General features: G+C 43.8%; 1 protein-coding gene across 1 annotated transcript in view; it reads right to left on the bottom strand.

Annotated features, from left to right (window-relative positions):
* Positions 1 to 640: 640 nt before the first annotated feature.
* Positions 641 to 22,773, bottom strand: part of LOC147896634 (Phosphoribosyltransferase family protein) — a 60,511-nt gene continuing 38,378 nt past the window's right edge. The window contains exons 5-7 of the mRNA XM_087381343.1: positions 1,481 to 1,609; positions 1,180 to 1,279; positions 641 to 1,077 (exon numbers count right to left, since the gene is read on the bottom strand). Coding sequence (XP_087237469.1) covers positions 944 to 1,077; positions 1,180 to 1,279; positions 1,481 to 1,609 — 363 coding nt within the window. The 3' untranslated portion in view covers positions 641 to 943. The remainder of the gene's footprint in view (positions 1,078 to 1,179; positions 1,280 to 1,480; positions 1,610 to 22,773) is intronic.

The raw sequence follows: 22,773 nt of genomic DNA, 5'->3' as shown, positions 1-22,773 counted from the left end.
ATGCCTCTATGATTGGTGTGCTAGCCACTTGGTTATGATGCATCTTATGTGCAATGTATTTTGTATTTATTACCATGGCTCTACATATACATATTCATTGTTGGTTGACATGGTGGCATTGGTACGCTGTCCTTTCAAGTTTGGTTGGTCTATTGGATCGCTCCCATTTCAAACTTGGTTGATTTGTTGACGGCATTGTTGGCTATCTTTCAGATTTGGTTATTTTGTTATTTTTCTATTTCAGCTTTGGTCATTTCATTTGCTTTTGGTTTTTCCATTACTATTATTTCTTTTTATTTGGTTTGCAAGCAATCGAGGACGTTTGCCTTCTTTCAAGACGGGAGTTTGTCACGAGGACGTGATTTGTCTAGTTACTAAATAATCAGCCCAAGCTGAGATTTATAAACCAAAATAGAAAACACATTAAGCCACTTTCAACTGTATCCCACAATTTATTTTGACAGGATACTCGTGTTAAAAAGGAGAAATTGGCAGGCCTCTAGGTTCAGTGGAGGCAATAAAATAATGTCAATCAAATATTGCACCACATCATTGATGTCATTCAACAATACGACCATTTGAAGTCCATGCCATGCTACTCTAATCCCTTAAACCATAGTCCCTATCTTAAGTATTTATATATTCGCCCAATTTAGTGCTAAACAAATCTCACAAGTTCCATGTAAGCCTGGTTAGCACAAAACAAACTCGCAGCATTTGAGTTTCCAATCATAATTGCAATAATCAGAAGCAATCCCTACAAAAAGCTTTACCCAAAATTGCTGCATGCCGATTTCAGCATTATTAAAACTTGTATTGAGCATCAATCCATTAACTATGTATCTTGACTACAAAATAACTGACTCAAATTCTAAAAGCCTGAGAACAAAACTTCTCTTTCAGATTGCTTTGCACCAAGCTCCTAATCTGTCCAAGGAGAGTCCTATATATGCAGGGCGGCTGCAATGGATCCCGCCAGACTAAGAACTTCAAAGGGAGGCTTTCCCATGACCTCTTTTACAGTTAACGGGCATGAATCTGTGATCCAGAAATAGGCGAAGCCTTGCTCCTCATTCTCTGTTTAAGAGGGAAAAAACCTTCCACCATGACATAAAACAAACGAAAAAAACAACAAACTCGATTCAAAAACATCATAAGCTGCTAATAAAAAGCATTCACCTCCACTTTCGTGAATAAATTTCGACCATGATCTGTTGGGAAAAACACCATGGGTGGCATATGCACTAACTTTTGCCGCCCCATGTGCTAATAGGACTTTCTGCATGATTTGAAGAGTGTCAGCTGGGGCCAATAAACGAAAAACCGGGTAATAAAGGCAGCCAACTCGCATAAAAGCACCCCACACACAGATGCCTGAACGCACATGTGCGCACTCAAATCCAAATCAAAGCCTTCACTGGTCTCTTGTCCACCCTGTCTTTCTCAGAAGTTTGAAACAAATGACAAAAATAATTCATACCTGACACTCAATAAGAGTCCCCCCTGACTGCACTAGATCATCCACAATGACAACATGTCGGCCAGCTGCCTCACCCTCCTTAAGACGCACAATGCGTTTATCACCTTCCCGCACTTTAGTACAGATTATCTGCATAGGAAATACATATGCTGTGGTTCTTGACAAAAGAAACAGACCCCAGAGAACAAAGCTGAGAAATTTTTAGTCGCAAAATGTAACTCGTTGGCCATTGCGCCTTACATTCTGACAAGCTCAAAATATGAAATCAAAGAGCACTGATTGCCAAAATAAAAGGAAAATACAGCTAATGGCAAATGGGGCGGGAGGAGATCCTAATAGCAGAGAAGTACGCCTTCGTCATTAATGTGGGTCATGACCCTTTACATTTATTGCGTTGTTATTTTAATGTCAATGTTTGTACTTTCCTTATTTGATTCATGGCTTGATTAACAAATGCTAATGTTCAGTTGGTCTGAGGAGTATGAGTGCTCCCCCAAGCACTATAAAGCCCCCCTCTTATTTAATCCAATGTGTTGCATTCTCGGCACAAGGGTGGCTACTGAGCCTCAGGGAGGCAGCATGCCTTGGGAGGGCATCATGGTACACTTCATACTTCATCCTGTTTTGGGCAGCATCTTATTTTAAAGAGATTCACCTTCTCCCTCTATTGTTGGTCTTCACGTTTATAAAGTCCTTTGAATGATTGCTTCTGCTTTTGTGCACGCATGTATGGTGGTGCAATATCTGCACTGGGTTATTACCCATGGCACATTGGACTTTTTTGGAAGAATAATGGGCTAATGTATTATGTGATAGATTGTGCAATCCTGAAACATGAGCGTAGACAGCCTTGTAGCCAGCTCCTTGAAGCCTTGCTTAAAGGAAAAACTCTGCTAGCTTTGAATGATTGGGAAGCAGTAGCTCCTATGCTAGTCTCATGTCTCGCTGTAAGTGATGGATGATGGAAAAACTAAGAGAAGACATGGAGCAAGAGATGAGAACAAGGTAGAAGATGTCCATAAATGGACTGACTAGGTCATAGGGCCTAACCAAGACTAGACTATCTAGGATCAAGGCCAAGCTCACCTATGATCTTGGATTGGATCTAGGGTTAGGATGTAGTCTAGCCTAGAATTTGGATTAACATAATATACCTTTGTAAGACTAGAATATATCCAATCATACAAATTTAGATTATTTGTTGTTCTAAAGTCCAAAAATCTACACAAAAAATAAAAGAGAAGAAAAAAGAGCTAACAAAAACTCTTTGAAAAACAAAAGGAAGACATACTTAGCGAGCAAAGCAACACTTAAAGTCACTGCCCAAGCATAAGTAGCTATATTGGGTTTCTAAAGACCCGCGGAGTCTCTTGGGCAAACCCAGTGCTTACTAAAATACGTCAAGTAAACAAAAGAGAAAGAAAACAAGAAATAAAGAAGAAAGGAAGAAGGTGACTTAGCAAAAATAAACAAGTAAATCAAGAAACAAAATCTTCTAAAAAATAGGAATAAAACTCTCTCTCTCCCTCCCTCTCTTATTTAGAACATAAAAAACTAAATGGTCCCCTTACACAAGGTTGATACTAAATGGATTAACATAAGGTTGAGATTAGAACTAGGATGAGGTTTACATCCCATGGATTGGCCAAGTCTAAGAAACGCATGGCTATTCCAGGATAAACAGACCTAAATAGGAAAAGGGGTGAAAGTGGGAATTCTAGCTTTTCCAAACAAGAGGGCTCTTCCAGCTTTAAGTGGGCTCTGATACCAAATGAAACACCCCCAACCAGGTCGAGTGACATCTGACCCTGGTGGGATAGGACTTTAAGCCTGATTCCTTAAAACCGCGGGACACTCCCACAAAACATCCATAGGGGTTGAGCTAACAGCTCACCTCCCAGCCATGGTATGTCGATCCACCCTCAAGCCTGAGGTCTAGACCAGCCCATGCATGAGCATGCAAACATTGCATGCAAATCGATAGATCTTCATACATGGCTTTCCATGAGCATGCCATCACTGCATCCAGGCTTAGAGAATCAACACATGCTACTAAGCTTGACACTAGCATGCACATGCAACTCCATAAGGTCAAGTCCTAATCGCGCCCCCCCAAAAAAAAAGGTCCTGATTGCAAAACAAGGAAAAGGGCATGCGATTGCATGCAGCAGATAAGCAGCATGCAAACCTTCCAAGGCTGCACCCGCATGCATGCCATGCAAGAGCACACGATCGTACACTTCAGAGTTGTACCTTTCTTGCGATTTCGCTGCCCCACAGCTCTAAATAGAGCCCCAAAACCCCTCTACCTGCTGTATCTTCACTTCATCTGCTTTGTCATAACAAAGCATCCATCAGCTGGCTATACCATGTTGGGGTAAAGGGCAGTGTGCCCACCCACTTGTACAGTGCCCATGTATACTCATATATATATATGATAGAGGAATAAGCTGGAGTAGCTTTTGCTCCACCACTTTTGGTGTCTCCTTATTCCTTTGTGTGTGCTCTCCTCTCTCACAACTGGTATCAGAGCCCATGGCGTTCGATCTACGAGGAGCTCGGTGAGAGGAGAACGGGCACTGCTTCGAGAGATCTACCAGGAGCTTTGGAGAGCTTGATTCTCTCATTCACGGAGAGATTTTGAGTAGACATCATCCAAATCTGTTTGCTCTACAATGCAGCTACAAGAATCACTTTGGGTTATCTTCCAGCGCTCCAGTGCTCTAGCAACCTAGCGTTGGAAGGAAACCGCTGTCCGTTGGTCTTGACGTTGTCTCGTGGGAGCCTATCGTTGGCTGTTGATGCATCCTTTGCAGCAAGTGGCTGGCCGTTGTGTGCTTGTTGGAGGCGTTGGTTATCATGGGCAGCTAGTAGATAGGCGTCAAGAGCAATTGTTGCTGCTATTCTGTGAGCCAGGAGTCAGTTGGTGAGCAACTTCTTTGGCGTAGGAGACCGTGAAGGAGCATTGGAGAGCTGCATATGCAACTTGTGGTGGAGTTCGCACAGTCCTCCGATTGCGATTCCGTTGATGCCAAGCTTCCTAAAAATTTGCAATTGTGCTACCTATAACCTCACATCGAGGTTTCCTCCCTGCAGATTTGGGTCTTATTTTGGCTCCATAGCCATTCTTGGCACTTGCAGGTTCCAGTCTTGGCATAGTTCTTTGCCATTGTCTCTAGCTCATCTGGGAGCTGTTGGGGAGCCTCTGGATTGCATGTTTGATGCAGTTGTATGCCTAGGAGATAGCCGGTGTTGCATTTGAGGTCTTGGAGCTGAGCATTGGCTGATTTTGGTCTCTTTGCGGGACATTTTGTAGAAGTACGCCTTGTGGACATTAGCTGTGGATAGGCTGATTTGAGGCTGTTGCTTGGGCACTTTGCGAGACTGGTCATATGCCATTTTGCAGTCTTGCACAAGGAGCTTTCGATCTGTACATCACTTTGGCAGTGGCATTGACACATGCTTTGATAGTGGTACATGCCTGGTTGAGATGCATTGACAGTTCGTTGGATGCATGGTTATTTGCCTATGTTGGATACATACGGTGGTACGGTGATGTATTGAGATCCTGTCAGATTAGCATCGTTTGGAGCACATTTCGGGGCTGTTTTGCCAGTGCTTTTGGGCTATTTTATTGCTGATCTATGAGCATTCTTGGGGCTGATTTGGTTAGGCATTGTACTTGCCATTTTGCTGGTGTTGCAGTTGACATACGGGGTGATCTGCTGGATGTATTTTGACCATTTTTGGGGCTGTTTTTTGCCGGAGCAGATGAGTGCTATAAAGGGCAGCAAACATTCAAGGAAGCTGTTGTTGCTGTTTTTATGACAAAACAGTCATTTTCAGGACTGAATATCTCTTTCCTGGTGCGGAATTGCACTTTGTGCCGAACTGGAAAGTTGTAGTTCACAGAACATACTACAACTTTGCTTTTGGAAGCAAGTTGATCCGGTATAAGCTGTAGGAGTACAGCCTCTGCAAAACCACAAAAAGTTGCAGTCTGCTGTCTATTTGTGACCAATGTGCAGGAAGCTGTTTTTCAGGTGAGAATATCTGAGAATCCACAAGGATTTTGCTCTTGAGGTTGTTGGGGTAAAGGCACTGGCCACCCTATGTAAATAGTACTTTATGTTGTACTTTAGTGTAGGACACTTAAGTACACTAAGTACACATTTGTACTTAGATGTACTTAAGGGTTACTACCTTATCCATAATATATATGTGTGTACTTGGGGAGGTACCACTCACTCATTGTGATTATCCCCACTAGTGTGTGTGTGCAGTGAGTCTCCCTACTCCCTCACTCTCTCCCTCACAATCTATCAACTGGTATCAGAGCCAACGGGCTCTCTCTCTCCCTCCACTTCCACTCCCTCCTCTCCCTATCCTACCCCTTCCGTACGGACCGATCCGTACGGCCGTACGACGTCCGTACAACCGTACGGACGGATCGCGAAGGGCGCAGGCAACGCGCGAACGGCGGCTACAACGGCGGCTGCAAGCGCGCAAGGCGCGGCTGCACGGCGCAGGCAAAGGCTGCAAGGCGTGGCTGCAAGGCGCGGCTGCAACGGCGCAGGCCAGGGCTGAAAGGTCGCAGGCAAGAGCTGCAAGGCGCGGCTGCTCCAGCTGGGCGCGGTCGAGCTCCAGTTCCCCCCCTTCTCTCTCGAAATCTGGTACAGCACTGCTGTACTTGACTTTCACGTACAGCCAACAGTCAGGGTACCACAGATCGAGGCACATTTCTTTACTGTTTATCTGTTTTCACGGGAAAACATTGTTTTTTCGCCACTGGCATTTGAGCCAAGGTGTTCTACTTGGGGCAGGGCTTACACTCGCACTGAGGCATTATGCCGCAAACAGTGTTGAGACAGGTCTTATCACTTGGCCAGTGATTGTACACAGTGGTGGCACTGAGAGTATGCATTGGACAGATCTGTACTTGATACTTGCAGTGTATGCTTTGTTGGATGCAACTCAATGGATTTGCAGTCAAACGCCTTGTGTGAGCAGTAGCAGTTGATGCCATTTACTGTGTCAATGCACGGAATGTGCTGCCAATTCAAGGGGCTTTTGATGCTATTATGCTTGTGACAAATGCTTTAGCTTGTTGCTGCAAGTACAATCACATTTGGTACAGATTTGGTCGATTTTGACCAAGTTTGACTTTACTCAAATTTGGGGCTTTTGTAGCCTGACCGGCAATTTGTCAAGTGGGAGCACTCTACATGCATCAGGCTATCTTGTGGAGCACTATTATGCTTTGAAAGTGCAAATTTGACTTACAGTGTTTGGTCAAAGGTCAATCTCTCAAATTGGAGGTCACATCCCTGATTTTCTTCATGCATTCAAAGGGCTTTTGAGCCACCTTACTTCCAAACTGCAAATTCAGTTGGGGGGAAAGTTTATGAAGCATATGGAGGTCTAAAATCAGGGATTTTCATCAAAAATCAGAGATTTACAGTTACTGTTTTTTTGACAGTCCGGGACTGTCAAACAGCAGGTTTGACCATATTTGACTATCAGAAAAGTCAAAAAGTACTGCTTTTTTTTTATTATATCAGTTCTGGGATTTTTCTGGAGCGATTTGACGCAGCTGTACCGCACTTTCGCCAGCGAAAAAGACAGGAACAGCTTGCTGTACTGTTTCTGCAGCAAGTGGGAGAAAAATATTCAGTTGGTTTTGTGCCACTGAAACAGTACCAAATTCATTTTTTGATCGTACTTCCGCTGCGGGGGAATTTTCTTGGAGTGACTAGTGCTTAATTGCACGACTACAGGGAGTCAAACTCTACTTTCTTTACCATGAGTTCCGGCAGCGACGTGTCGTCCTTGTTTCAGATAAAGAAGCTCGAAGGAGCTAAAAATTACGACATATGGAGGACACAATGCTACAATGTGCTGATGCAGAAGGACCAGTACAAGCCTATAAAGGAAAAGGGTGTTAAGCCCCCCAACGTTACTGATGAGCAGTGGGAGAAGATGGACGGCTTGGCCAGGTCGACCATTATGCTTACAGTTGTTGATTCACTGGTTGTAGGCATCAGGGATGAACCTACTGCGTGGGAGATGTGGCAACGTCTTGAGGATACTTATGCCAAGAAAAGTGCCACGGGAAAAGCTTACTGGCTAAAAAAGCTTGTTGGTCTTCAAATGAAGGAGGGGACAGCTATGTCCACTCATATTATTGAGTTTAACAGCATATTCAGCCAGGTGATCAACCAGGGGTTGAAGCTCGATGATGAGCTGAAAGCTACACTCATCCTATGTTCTCTACCTGAGTCATGGGACACATTCAGGACTTCTACCAGCAACTCAAAAGCCATTCTGTTATTTGCAGATGTGGAGAGTGCTCTTCTACAGGAAGAGATGAACAGAAAGAACAATGCTATTGGGAAGTCAAATGCTTTGAATGCACGCAGCAGGTCCAAAACACGTGGAAAAGACAAAGAAAGAGAGAGGAGCAAGTCCCGCTCTAAGTGTGATCTTGTATGCAACTATTGTGGCAAGAAGGGACATATTGAGAAAAAGTGTTTTCAAAAGAAGAATGACCAGAAAGCCGAAGAAGGCAAGGCTCAAGGCAAGTCTAAGGGCAAAGAAAAAGAGGAGCTGAATGTTACTTATGTTAGTGACAGTGGACATGAGATATGTTTCACCTCTTCACTGGAGGCTCATACACTTCATGCTGGTGATGGATCAGATATGTTTTCCTGGATTATAGATTCAGGTGCTTCCTTTCATGTGACATCCTACAGAAATCTGTTAGTCAGATATGCAGGAGGGCAAAAGGGAGTTGTCTTTCTTGGTGATAACCATGCATGTTCTATCATTGGCATAGGTGATGTCAGGCTTGTTCTTGAAAATGGCCAGCAGTTAATGCTCAAAGGGGTCAGGCATGTTCCTGAGGTGAAGAAAAACTTGATTTCCACAGGGTTGTTGGATGACGATGGTTATCATACCACCTTTGGCAATCAGAAATGGAAAATCAGCAAAGGGGCAATGGCTATTGCCAGGGGTCCTAAGGTTGATACTTTGTACTCACTTCATGCTGGACATTGTCCGCATTCTGATGTAAATGCCACCGAGCTGCCAAAGATTTCATTGTGGCATAGCCGGCTTGGCCATATGAGTATTAAAGGAATGGAGCAATTGGCTCATTTTGGTTACTTGCCGAGTCTAAAATATTCAGATTTAAAGAAATGTGAATTTTGTCTCTACGGTCGTCAAGTACAAATACCTCATAAGAGAAGGTCAGATCAGAAATTACAGCTCTTGGAGCTAGTACATACAGATGTGTGTGAGATGCCTACACTCTCTTTAGGAGGTTCAAAGTACATACTGTCATTCATAGATGACGCCACCCGCAAAGTGTGGGTTTACACTCTCAGAAAGAAGAGTGATACGTTCAAGGCTTTCACTAAGTTTGTTGCACTGGTCGAAAATGAGACAGGCAAAGAACTGAAAGCCTTACGATCTGACAATGGTGGAGAGTATTTGTCCAAAGAATTTCAAGAATTCTGTGAGGCAAAGGGTATTCAAAGGGTGTTGTCTGCACCATATGATCCTCCACAGAATGGTACAGCTGAAAAAATGTTCAGGACCATTCAAGAGAAAGTCAGATCCATGTTGTCACATGCTGCATTGCCCCACACATTTTGGGCTGAAGCTGTAAAGACAGCTGTGCACCTTATTAACAGGTCACCAAACAAGAGACTATGTGGTGGTGTGCCTGAACAGGCATGGACGGGCAAGCCTCCGTCTTACAAACACCTACGGGTCTTTGGTTGTGTCGCGTATGTGCATGTACGCAGGGAGGACAGAACTAAACTGGATCCAAAGTCTCTTAAATGCATATTCCTAGGTTACGGTGACAAAGGTGAGATGGGCTACAGGATTTGGGATCCCAAGAACAGAAAACTTATACGCAGCAATGATGTCGTGTTTGATGAAACCATCATGTTCAAGGAACCTGTTGTACAGCAGGGACCTTTAAAAGTAACTATTGATGATAACAGGCATCATGGGCAACACGAACAGGCTGTAAATCAGCCACAACAGCAGCATAACCAGCCATTAAATGATGCTGCAGCAGGTCCTAATGGACAGCCAGGTATGGCAGAAGACATCCCAATGGATGAAGCACAGTTAGGTGATCTTCCTGACATGCAAATGCAGCCAGGAGACATGGGACAGCCACCTTATCAGGGTGATGAACAGGCTGGACAGCCAGCTCAAGACGATGGTCATTGGGTTAGAAGGTCAACTAGACCGACGCGGCAGCCAGAAAGATTTGTTCCAGGCATTGATTATTTGATGCTCACTGATTGTGGAGAGCCTTCATGCTACAGAGAGGCTAGGCAGAGGGCAGACAAGGTTCAATGGGATCTTGCTATGAAGGCTGAAATGGACAGCCTTCACAAGAATGGCACTTGGGAATTGGTATCCTTGCCTACTGGTAAGAAGGTACTGCCATGCAAATGGGTTTATCGACTTAAGGTCACACCTGGTGAAAAGCCAAGGCATAAAGCCAGACTGGTTGCCAAGGGGTTCAAGCAGGAATATGGTGTTGACTTTGACGAGATATTCTCTCCTGTTGTTAAGATGACAACACTCAGAACTGTATTAGCATTGGTTGCACATGCAGATATGGACTTGGTCCAAATGGATGTCAAGACAGCATTTCTTCATGGTGATTTACATGAGGAAATTTTTATGCAGCAGCCAGAGGGTTTTACAGTGAAGGGCAAAGAGAAGCTGTATGCAAACTAAAGAAAAGTCTTTATGGTCTAAAGCAGGCACCCAGGGAATGGTATCATAAGTTTGATACATTCATGCGAACCTAGGGTTACAGGAGAAGTGACATTGATCACTGCTTGTATACCAAGAAAGCTTCAGATGGCAGTTTACTTATCCTCATCTTGTATGTGGATGACATGTTAATTGCTGGAAAATCTCATAATGAGATGCATGCCTTTAAAAAGAGATTGCACCAGACCTTTGATATGAAAGATCTTGGTGATGCCAACCATATATTGGGTATGCGGATACTTCGGGATCGGGAAAAGCGGTTGCTATACTTGTCTCAGAAGGAATATATTGGCAAGGTCTTGCAGAGATTTCACATGGAAGGGGGGAAGAGTATTGGTACTCCATTGCCTCCTTATGTGAAAATCAGTGCTTTGGACAGCCCTCAGACAGATGCTGAAAAAGCTGAGATGTCAAAGATTCCGTATGCATCAGCATGTGGCAGTCTCATGTATGCTATGGTTGCAACCAGGCCCGATATTGCGTTTGCAGTGGGAGTGGTTAGCAGATACATGGCTAAACCTGGCAAAAAGCATTGGAATGCAGTAAAAGGTGTCATGAGATACCTGAAGGGTACACAGGACTTGTGTATATGTTTCGGCAGTCAAGATGCAAAAGTGCAAGGTTATACAGACTCTGATTATGCCGGTCACCCTGATACCCGGAAGTCTACTACCGGATACGTTTTCACTTTCACTGGAGGTGCAGTGTCATGGGTATCTAGAATGCAGCAATGCGTTGCATTGTCTACCACAGAAGCAGAATATATTGCAGCCACTGAGGCATGCAAGGAGGCTATATGGCTATCTCGGTTAATGGCAGATTTGGGTTATCCATTGGAGATTCCATTGTTGCATTGTGACAGTCAGAGTGCCATACAGTTGGCACGTAATCCTGTCTTTCATGCAAAGACGAAGCACATAGATGTGAAATATCACTTCATCAGGGAGGTGCTTGAAAACAAGCAAATTAAGCTTGTTAAGGTGCATACAGATGACAATCCGGCAGATCTGTTAACCAAAGGGTTAGCTGCAGAGAGGTTTGCACACTGCAGATCTCTTATGGGTATTGGTTGAGGCCAATATTCTTTCTCTCCTTGAGGGCACACTGCCTTTAAGTGGGAGGTTGTTGGGGTCAAGGCACTGGCCACCCTATGTAAATAGTACTTTATGTTGTACTTTAGTGTAGGACACTTAAGTACACTAAGTACACATTTGTACTTAGATGTACTTAAGGGTTACTACCTTATCCATAATATATATGTGTGTACTTGGGGAGGTACCACTCACTCATTGTGATTATCCCCACTAGTGTGTGTGTGCAGTGAGTCTCCCTACTCCCTCACTCTCTCCCTCACAATCTATCAGAGGTCAACTGACAAGTTGTAGATCTTTCTACCAGCTACAACTTTGCTGTTTGCAGCTTTGGCATCCGGTCTTTCAGTGAAAAGATATCGCTGTTCAAAAACAGGGACAACGTGTTATTTTGCCCAAAGTGGCTGTGAGGTATTGTTGTAGGGATTTCTCTTGCACAACAGTGAATTGGGAACTCACAGTAAATTACAGAAAGTGATTGGGATCTCACTTCAGTCTAAGGGCATTATTGGCATTTTGGCAAGTCACTTTGGCACATTTGGTGGTGAATGCTTGATTTTGTTGCCAAAGGATTGCGCGCTTGAGGTGATGCATTGGTGATGCAGTAAATGCCATTTCGATGCATTATGGATTTGCATTGGTGGATGCTGCACTGATGTTTATGGATAGTTGAGCTGGGCTCCTATTGCCATTGGTTGAGCATGCATTGCTCATTTGGTTCAGTGCATTTCTTACTTGGATTGCCAGGCATTAGCAGGTTACTGGGCTGCATATATTCTTGTTTATGCCTCCTTATGGCTGAGTGCTTTTAAGCATTGGATCAGCCAATTTTATTTGGAGACCTGATTGGTCTGGACAACACTATATTTTTTGGTCATTTGGGTTGCCTATTGCACTATACTGCTCTTTGGTTGTGACCTATTGTGCCACAGATATGGCATCTACAGCTGGTAGTGCCCTCTTTGATATTGAGAGGTTGGATGGATCAAACTTTCAGTATTGGAAAGAGCAGATTTATGATGTGTTAGTGCATAAGAGGCAGCATAAGCCCATTCAATGCAAAGGTGTCAAGCCTAACAGCATTAAACAGAATGATTGGGATGACATGGATGAGCAAGCATGCTCTATCATTCAGTCATCACTCTCGAAGTCAGTCTACTTGCAGGTACATGATGGTGTACAAGGTGTAGACTGCCATGCATATGAGTTCTATACTTGTATATGCCGGATGTATGACCATGATAGTGTTATGTTACAGCATGATGGGCTGAAATGTCCTAATGGGCTGAAATACAGCCTTGATATGCACTCCAAAGGTCGATCAATTGGTAGAAACAAGTCATGTTCAAGGGGGAATTCCAGGAGCAAGTCTAGCTCTCGGACTTGTGTTAGATGTTTCTATTGTGGAAAGTATGGCCACATGAAAAAGTATTGCTGGAAATGGCTGAGAAAATACAAGAAGAAGAGCAAGGTTAAGAATGACATGAAGAAGGAGAAGAAGCATGTTGAGCTTCAAGGCGTGGATGCCAGGGTTTCCACTGACAGTAGCAGTGATGAAGGCATTCTTTTGTCTATGTCTGACACCTCCTTCTTGGCCACTGATGTACCCATTCTCGGCGATTGGATGTTAGATCCATGTGCTTCATGTCATATGACCCCTCATAGGTCATGGTTCAGTGCATATCAGGAATGCATTGTGGAGAGTGGTTTGATGGGCATTGATCATTCTATGGATGTCTATGGTTATGGGGATATCCACCTTGTTATGCCTAGTGGCTCTATTCTTGTTCTACAGAGGGTTAGACATATACCAGGACTTGCTACGAGCAAGATCAGTACTGGACAGTTGGTTGAGGCAGGTTATCATGTCTCTTTGGGTGATCATGCATGGAAGATTGCTAAAGGCAATCTGGTTATGGCTAGGGGATCACGGGTTGGATTCTCTTATGCATTGCATGTATCAGGTGTCCAGGATAAGATGCTTATGATTAGTAAGCAGCCATCAGTTAGTTTATGGTATGCCAGACTTGGACATATGTCTACTGCAGGTATGGAAGCCCTTATAACATTGAGATACATTCCTGTTATGGATGTCTCTCAAATTTTATGTCATGATTGTGATGATGATCAGCAATCAGGATCCTCTTTTGTAAGGAAGACTGTCAGTGAGAGGTATGTTGAGCCATTGCAGTTGGTTCATAGTGCAGTTTGTGGGCCTATGCCTAACGTTTCACTGGGTGGCGCCTCTTACTTTGTGACATTTATTGATGCTGCTACAAAGTACATATGGGTATATCCGATTCGGCAGAAGCATGATGTATATGATACATTTCAGCGCTTCTTGGGTAATGCTGAAAATCAATCAGGAAAGAAGCTATTGAGCTTGATGACTGATGGTGATGCAGAGTTTACCTCTTCTAGATTTCAGCATCTATGTGATACACTTGGTATCAGGAGGGTGTTCACCACTCCTCATCTTTCTGCTCATGATGCCTTGGCAGAAGGCATAAATCGGATTCTATTGGACAAGATTGGTAGCATGCTACGATATGCAGGTCTTACCAAATGCTATTGGGCTGAGGCATGTAAGACAGCTGCATACTTGCTTAACAGGTCACCCAGGAGATCTCTGAATGGTAGAGTGCCATTTGACTTCTTGACAGGCACGGCACCATGTTATGAGCATTTACGTGTGTTTGGCTGCGAGGCTTATGCTCATGGTTCCCGATCGAGGAGGTGTATCTTCCTTGGATACAGTGAGTCCAGTAGGGACTACAGGTTATGGGATTCTTCAACTAGAGAGTTGATACGTAGCCATAATGTCTATTTCAGAGAGGATGCTATGTTTGGACAGCCCCGGACTATGGATAGCAGGAGAGTGGTGTTCCAAGAGGGTGTAAGTGCACTGATACCTCCGAATTCTATGCAGGGACAGCCCATATCCCTTGGAGTGGGAGGTTTTTCCCATGGTGAGCAGGTTATAAAGTTGGGACAGCCACGATTACTTCCTGATTTTGGTCAGAGACAATCAGATGTCTCGAGTATTCCACAGGTTTATACTCCTATGGAGATTGTTGATGCATCTTCTATGGAAAGTTGGCAATGGAGTACTCAGTAACTTCCCCTTCTCCATACTGAAACAACCAAGTATCTGACAAACATCATCAAGACCATGCAGCTCCCACTGCAAAGCATCCATGTCCATAAGGAACCATATGGCAAGTAACCTCAGAAGGATAGCAACCTCCTGAATACTAAGACCATAACCTATCTCACTGCGCATCACATCCTGAGCTCTCATAACGGTATCAAACCTATGAAGCCAAGCTCGAGGGGATTGCTTCTGGCCATGGAGGCACTTATGAAGCAAACATATCAATGATTCCTGCCCATGCGCAATATGATCCGAGTCAATAACTGCAGAAACCAGCCAATGGATCATACCGGGCATCATTAGCCAAGGTATCCTCCTCACCATGCATAGCCTCATCCTCATCTACTAGAGGCACTCCACATCCTAGGAGTAAATTGTTGTATTGGCTCCATACTTGAAACACTGCAGGTTTAACGATCACAGATCAGTTGAGCAGCAAGTTATGGTTGATATGGCAGCCATAGTACTCCATGCATCCATGACTGTGTTGAGACTTGGTTCTCACATGTTTGCCATTGGGGCTACACTTCCGGTTCTTGCTTCCGTTGCAATGGGAGTTGGTAGCATGATTATGGCAGATTTTGACAGTAGGGAAGCAGTTGTGAACATCAGGTCCTTATGCTTCCAGGAGCAGCATGCAGGTGATGCAGGTTGGGTAGACCAGCAGAGGTCTATTGTAGGGCATGTGCTTATGGTCACAGGTGGTACAGAGACATTTTCTTTGCACAGTGACAGTTCGGGTGCTATGGACTTAGCACAGGAGCACGTGGTGGTGAGAGTTCACTCTCCCAGTGAGATCTGGCATGAGATCTTGGTTGACAGGCATCTACAGCTTGTCATTTTCTATCCTGCAAACCTGATGTCTACTAGCAGCTTATCCTCTATGCACTTTGCACATTGTAAAGTGCCGATGGGCATAGGATGACGGTCTGGTCATCTTGTTTTTCAGCCTATGGCTGATTGTATTGTATGTGTACTATACTCCCTTAAAGGCACACTGCCTTTAAGTGGGAGGTTGTTGGGGTAAAGGGCAGTGTGCCCACCCACTTGTACAGTGCCCATGTATACTCATATATATATATATGATAGAGGAATAAGCTGGAGTAGCTTTTGCTCCACCACTTTTGGTGTCTCCTTATTCCTTTGTGTGTGCTCTCCTCTCTCACATACCAAGCCTGATTGGCAACACACAAAGGATTCTAATACTCTGATCATCAGAGAATAGCAACTAGCAACAGTTTTTGCCGAAACAACACAATGCTTGCTAATCACCATGCCGCAAGCTGACAGATGTTCTCGTGGGCTGCTCACAACCCAAGGCAGATTCAACTGCCTCCAAGACTGTTACTACCAGAAGATGATTGCGCTTCCAAGATTCGGGACAGCCATGCACGTAGATCTAAGGTCGCATGCAGTGATTCCATGCTATAGGCACTACCAGTAGATGATTGCACTTCCAAGATTCCAGCAAAGCCATGCATGTAGATCTGAGGTCGCATGCTCATGCATGGGCCAGAATGCCATGCATGCTGATCTACGCTTGCATGCAAAGATTGCATTCTCATGCATGGGCTAGAAAGCCATGCATGCAACGATCACATGCTCATGCATGGAACAGAAAGCCATTCATGCAGCTCTGTAAGTTTGCATTCAGTTCTAGTTTTTATTGAAATTATGGTTTTCAATCTTATGAGTGACCATCGTGAGATTGAAACTGCACACTGTGTTGTATTTTTAGAGGACGAGTTTGGGCATGCTCCTGGATTCATCTAGATATATGCTTGAATCCTAGATCCAATCCAAAATCATAGGTTAGCCTAACCTTGACCCTAGATAGTCCAGTCGGGGAAATTCAGTTATACACTTAGCTTTGTCCCACCTTTAAAAATAGATATTTTAGGAAAACTAATCAATGATTCTCAGACTATACGTCTCATCCAGAATCAGATTCCAATAATAGCATTTGTACTGTAGTATCTTTAAAAGAACTTGGAATCTTTACAATAACCATACAAGGTAAATTAAGAAGCATCTATCTCCTCTTAGTAAACTCAAAAGTTGATTATGGCTTGTTTACTGAATTCTCATCGGATGGTTGAGTAGGAAAAATTCAACATTCTGGTGAACATAGATTCATCTCATAATCATAATTGTTTCTGTTAACCAGTATCAGTGTTGTAATCTTTCCATGTCAAGCTATAGTTCACCAGACTGTGCTTCCCTTTCAGAACTGGATTCATTGTAGTATTTACAGGGTAGTATCTATCTGAAAACCCTTAGAATCCATTCAAATATCTATAGGTGTAAGGGGAAGTATCAGTCAAATGTGCTCTTTGCAGATTTAGAAACCGATTATGACAATCTTACTAACTTTCTTAACACAAAACTAACATAACAATAGTGACAACCTTCCTAAATATTCATGGCTATCTTGTAAACAACTTGTCACATTACCCAAAATCCTGGAGTATGTCTCTTCACAAGATACCTTGCCAAAAGGCAAACCAGGATACTATAAAGTGTTAAGCAACCGAAGTTCTCAACCACTACTTCTTTCATAATTGAATTGGTCTCAGTACAGTGATCAGCTTTACTAAACACTGGCCAAATAACCTTAAAGAACATTTGTTCTTTGGCTAAATGCCAATCCACTGAAAGGTATTAAACCATACACCATTAATTGAAATTAAAGGCCCTTGTGTAATGGTGGCTTCGAATTCCTATCACTTAGGAATTCGGATGCATTCATCATTAATACCTGTAGTGTCCCATACCACTAGAGACTATCCATCTGGTTAACCTATCTGAATCATCGCAAACATAGACGTTGGTGAGGTCTAAACAAATCCATCTTGAGCTTGTGAAATAGGAAATCCATTGGAAAATCTTCGAGACTTTATGTTTTCTCTTCCCATAAAATAATAATAGCGCTGCTCAGACCTATACACAACAAAACACCATGGTCATAAGAGAGAGGTACGGGGAGTGGGAGTGTTATGCTCTAGCCGAGATAGCATGACCTCGGATAGATCGGTGGGCATTTTCTCTTAGATGGCCAACTTTTGTAATAATTAATGTGCGTAATTAAATGGTCGAGAGAAGTAACTGCCAAGGTCCAAGGTGAGGGCGTAATGGCATTGACTAGATAGTTCTAATAGGGCTTGGGTCTAGGTGCATCTAATATGTGAATTGTCAAGGGGCAATTGTTTTAAAAGGGAACTCCAAGAGAGGGGTGAAAAAGGATGCATCTAAGTAAGGGCCTAGAATGAAGACATGTGGCCAGGAACTATCTAGGGAATTGGGGTCTCAAGGATAAGGATGTGGGATAATCTAGTTGAATTACGAAATAAGTCGAATCCTTCCTTGAGAGCTGGCTGGGAGGAAAAAACCAGAAGCCATCGCCCGTGACAAATATCAGCGATATTAGAGACTTATGGTATGAGCAGAAGAGATAACGGGAAGGTCGATAACACTTGGTATCAGAGCGCAAGGAATAGGAAGCGTTCGTGAGTTTTGAAGAGGGAAGTTACGGACGAACAGTAGAAGTTTAGTGGGAAGGTACGTCATCGAATATAGCAGTTGGAACTTCTCATACGGTGGCTGGATCTAGAGGGTCGCCGTGACGTTGAGAAGAGCCGTCGCTGACGAGTCGCCTATCGACGTGGTCTACGAAAGACTTTATACTTAGGCCAGCGCAATTACTTCGACGAGGAGCGAAGAAAAATTAATTGAATGGAACGTGAAGCGACGGCTTATACAGCGCAATATTTTGGTCGTGATAGAAAAGGAAGCAAGTGCGGCAGGTTATGACGTATTTCCCCTTTCAAGAGCCGACGGGCTGACCTGACGGAATACGAAACTAAGATCAGTTCCTTTATGCAACTTGGAACATGAACGGTGTGCAGGAGCAGCAGTAGCTCGTGAACGGTGTGCAAGCAGTGGGATTCGAAAAGCCCAGGGAGCAATTTTTTCCGTTCGCTGCAGTTTGTCGTTTTTCGCAGAAAAAAAGAAAACCAGAAAAGGAAGCAGTATATATTTTCCTTTATATTTATATTTTAAAAAAAAAAAAAAAAAAAAACCCTCTAACGAAATGGAACCAGAAGGGCAGAGTTCAAGGGTGAATCCTAGTGAGTCTAGAGCTCAATCTACACAACAGATGTCACATCACGCAACACCTACATTGATTGGTAGGATCTCAATATTAGAGGATGCTTTACAGCAGATTATGAACCAGCAGCTTCAAGTGAATGCTGGTCAAAATGAGATTAGGGAGATGGTGCAAGCCTTGTCGGCTAGACCGTCTAGGATTGACAAGGGCAAAGCTCCAGCAGAGCCAGAGCCCAGTGTACATTCCTTAGAGCGCGCTAGGGTCAAAGTGCCCAATATTGCTAATTATAGACCGGAGAAGTACGCTGGTCGGATGACCGAGCGCAGCTCTGATGTGATCGAGGTTTGGTTGCACAAGTGGGAAGAAGCCTTCGCCATTTGTGAGATTAAATCCGATCTAAAGAAAATCCGCGAGGCCACACACTTGTTTATTGAGGCAGCGGATAGATGGTGGATAAAGCAACAGAAGGATCAAGTTGCTCCAACCACCTGGGAAGGGTTCAAAGCTGAATTCAAGAAACACTTTCTCCCACCTGATGAAGAATCCCGAGCTTGGGATGCTTATAGGAATCTTCGTCAGCGGAGCTTGTCAGTGGCAGAGTACACTGACAAATTTAGGGAATGTGTTATGAAAATAACAGACCCTCTCCCTATGTCGGTTCAGTTAAAAGACTATATCTATGGACTGAACGACAAAATAAAAATGGAAGTTCGGGCTAAATATGTGACTACACTAGATGAATCTATAGCAGTAGCCCTGAACTATGAGGATGCCAAAGGCAGGTCTGGTGGATTTGTGCAGGCAGGGACTCAGTATGAGCACCCGAGGAAAGGGGGATTTCAGAGGAAATGGGTTTCAAAGACAAGTGTCTCGCAGCCAAGTGGCCAAACCAAGCAGGTGAAGCCGGTTGAGGGACCAACAAAAACAAGTACCACCGTTGGGGTGAAAAGGAAAATAACTCCAATGGCAGCCCGGGCTTGGTCAAAGTCCTCATTGACCCCTGAACAAAAAGAGAAAGCTAGGAAAGAAGGATTGTGCTTCGGCTGCCTTCAGCGACATCAGTGGAAGGATTGTCCACTGAACAAAGATCGTCGCACGGCTAGTATGATAATATCTGAATGCGATGTGGAAATGCAGGAGAGTCCCAGTGCGGAACATATGCAGATGCAACTGGCGGGACCTTCTCAGAGGTTAGTACCTTGTTTATTATGTGTATCTGTTGCTAAGTTAGTGACGAGTGCACCTGATAACATCCTATCTAAGCCCGCAGCAACGGGGTATACAGTCTTCAATGATACGGAGTTAATTAAAATGAAAGGGCAAGTGGCCAGTCATGATGTCATTGTGTTGTTTGACTCAGCGTCAACTCACAATGTGATTAACTCCAAGCTCGTGAAGAGACTGAAATTAAAGACAAGTCCATCTGACTATGCGTACACAGTCAGGATGGCAGACGGAAGTTCAACTGAAGTATGGGACCAAAGGGTTACCCAGTTGGAGCTTCAGATTCAGGACTATACTGAGAAGCTTGATTTTGAAATGACCAAGCTTGCTCATGCGGATATAGCCCTGGGAATGGCGTGGCATTCTAGTAAGAATCCAGCCATTGATTGGAAAAAGCACGTATATCAATTCAAGATGAATGATGTGCTTTATGTCTTGCGAGGTGAAAAAGATATACCTCAGGGACCGTTGGTTTCCGTGATGGAAATCAGGAAGGCTCAAGTAGAGTTTTTGTACCTTTGCACCGCATCGGTAGAGCCGGTGGATGAGTCTTCGGCTAGCACTGATGTTACGCAAAGTGGTGAGATGGCCAAGCTGGCTAATCTTATAACAGAGGAGTTCTCTGAATGTTTTAGGGATGAACTACCTTATGGGTTACCTCCAGAGCGGAAAGTTCAGCATAAGATTGAACTGATCCCGGGGGCAGAACCTGTAAACAGACCTCCCTATAGAATGAGTTTTACTGAAGAAGCGGAGGTGCGTAGACAACTGGAAGAATACCTCAAGCTGGGGCAGATTCAACCAAGTTTCTCACCTTTTGCTTCACCAGTGATATTAAAGAGGAAAAAGGATGATACGTTTCGCCTCTGTATAGATTACAGAGCATTGAATAATATCACTGTTAAGCACAGGTATCCGATGGCTCGGATTGATGATTTGCTAGATGCATTACATGGAGCCGTGATTTTCAGCAAGATAGATCTTAAGTGCGGCTATCATCAGATCCGGATTAGAGCCGAGGATGTGCATAAAACCGCTTTTAGAAGCAGGTTTGGTCATTATGAGTTTTTGGTAATGCCCTTTGGACTTACCAATGCTCCAGCGACCTTCGTCATGCTTATGAACGATTTACTACGTCCGTATATCGGAAAGTTCGTAGTACATTTTATTGACGATATTTTGATATTCAGTAAAAGTGTTACTGAGCATTGTGAACACTTAAGGATAGTGTTCAGTACTTTGAGGAAAGCCAGTCTTTACGTGAATAAAAAGAAAACTATACTGTGTATGGTTAGGCTTGAGTACTTAGGGTTCATAATTACTCCACAGGGGGTAGAAATGGATCCGAAGAAAGTGGCTGCGATACTAACTTGGCCAATCCCTCAGAGTCTGACCGAGTTGCGATCATTCTTGGGATTTGTCCAGTTTTATAGAAGGCATATCAAAGGATATTCCGAAATAGTATCGCCATTGACTGATCTGACCTCAGATAAAGTACCTTTTATTTGGGGACAGAATCAACAAGGAAGTTTTAACACCATAAAACAAGCTGTGGTCTCAGGACCGGTGTTAAAAATAGTTGATCCCCAGAAACCGTTGTTCCTAGAAACCGATGCAAGTGGCATTGCGGTAGGAGCAGTCCTCCTTCAAGAGGGAAGGCCAGTAGCCTTTGAAAGCAAGAAGCTTTCTCCCTCTCAAAGGAATTGGCCAACTCATGAATTGGAGTTGTATGCAGTTATCCATGCTTTGAAAACATGGAGGCATTATCTGTATGGTTCAGAGTTTTATGTGGATGTAGATCATGATACTCTAAAACATTTTTGTAAACAACCTGACTTGAGGGGCCGCCAAGCTAGGTGGGCAGAGCTCATGCAGGAGTTTAATCTAACGATTCGGTACCGAAGAGGAAAAGACAATAAGGTAGCTGATGCGTTATCTCGCATTATGCACAACCTGAGTTTCACGGTATTAGAGAGTGCTCTAATGACCGAGATAAAAGAAACTCAGAAGGTGGACGAGTTTGTCCAGAGCTTATGGCCTAAGGCTCATGTGTTAAAACCCGGGGAAAATGAAAAGGATGACCTGGCATCCAGAAAAGGCCAAACTTATGCAAGATATACCATAAGGGATGGTATGCTAGTTAGAAATGGCAAGGTTGTAGTACCTGGTCAGAATGATCTCAGGCAGAGAGTCATTCGACAATGCCATGATAGCCCGTGTGCGGGACATCCAGGGGTCGAGAAGACATATGATCTCGTGAAGCGAGATTTCTTTTGGCCAAAGATGAAAAAGCATATTCATGAATATGTGACACGGTGTTTCTCGTGTCAGGTAAGTAAGGCCGAGCGGGTGAAGCCACCCGGACTTTTACAGCCCTTGGAAATACCACTAAGCAAGTGGGAGAGCATTTCCATGGATTTTATTGTAGGATTACCTGCAACACAAGGAGGGTATAATTCTATCCTTGTGGTGGTTGATCGTCTAACCAAGATGGCTCACTTCATTCCGACTAGAGAGTCTGTTAGTGCCCCGCAAGTAGCGGAGTTGTTTATTAGACATATATTTCGTCTGCATGGATTGCCTAGATCCATAGTGTCAGACAGAGATGTCAGGTTTACCGGTCACTTTTGGACAGCGGTATTCGAGACACTAAGGACTGAGTTGGGAATGAGTAGTGGGGATCATCCTGAGACGGATGGTCAGACGGAGAGAGTCAACCAGACTTTGGAGGATATGCTAAGAGCATATGTGTCATTGAGGCAACATACATGGGACAAGTGGTTGCCATTGTTGGAGTTTGCCTACAATGATAGGAAACATTCATCTACAGGGTTCAGTCCGTTTGAGCTGAACTATGGTTATAGGCCAGCCAATCCGACTATAGTTGGAGTACCTCAGAAAGTGCCTAGTG

This window comes from Dipteris shenzhenensis, chromosome 11 (assembly GCF_047967505.1).
Source record: "Dipteris shenzhenensis isolate YYH24624 ecotype China chromosome 11, Dip_SZ_1.0, whole genome shotgun sequence".
In the NCBI taxonomy this organism is placed as follows: Eukaryota; Viridiplantae; Streptophyta; class Polypodiopsida; order Gleicheniales; family Dipteridaceae; genus Dipteris; species Dipteris shenzhenensis.
The sequence above is the reverse complement of the archived record's forward strand: the minus strand, read 5'-3'. Positions and strand labels throughout refer to the sequence as shown.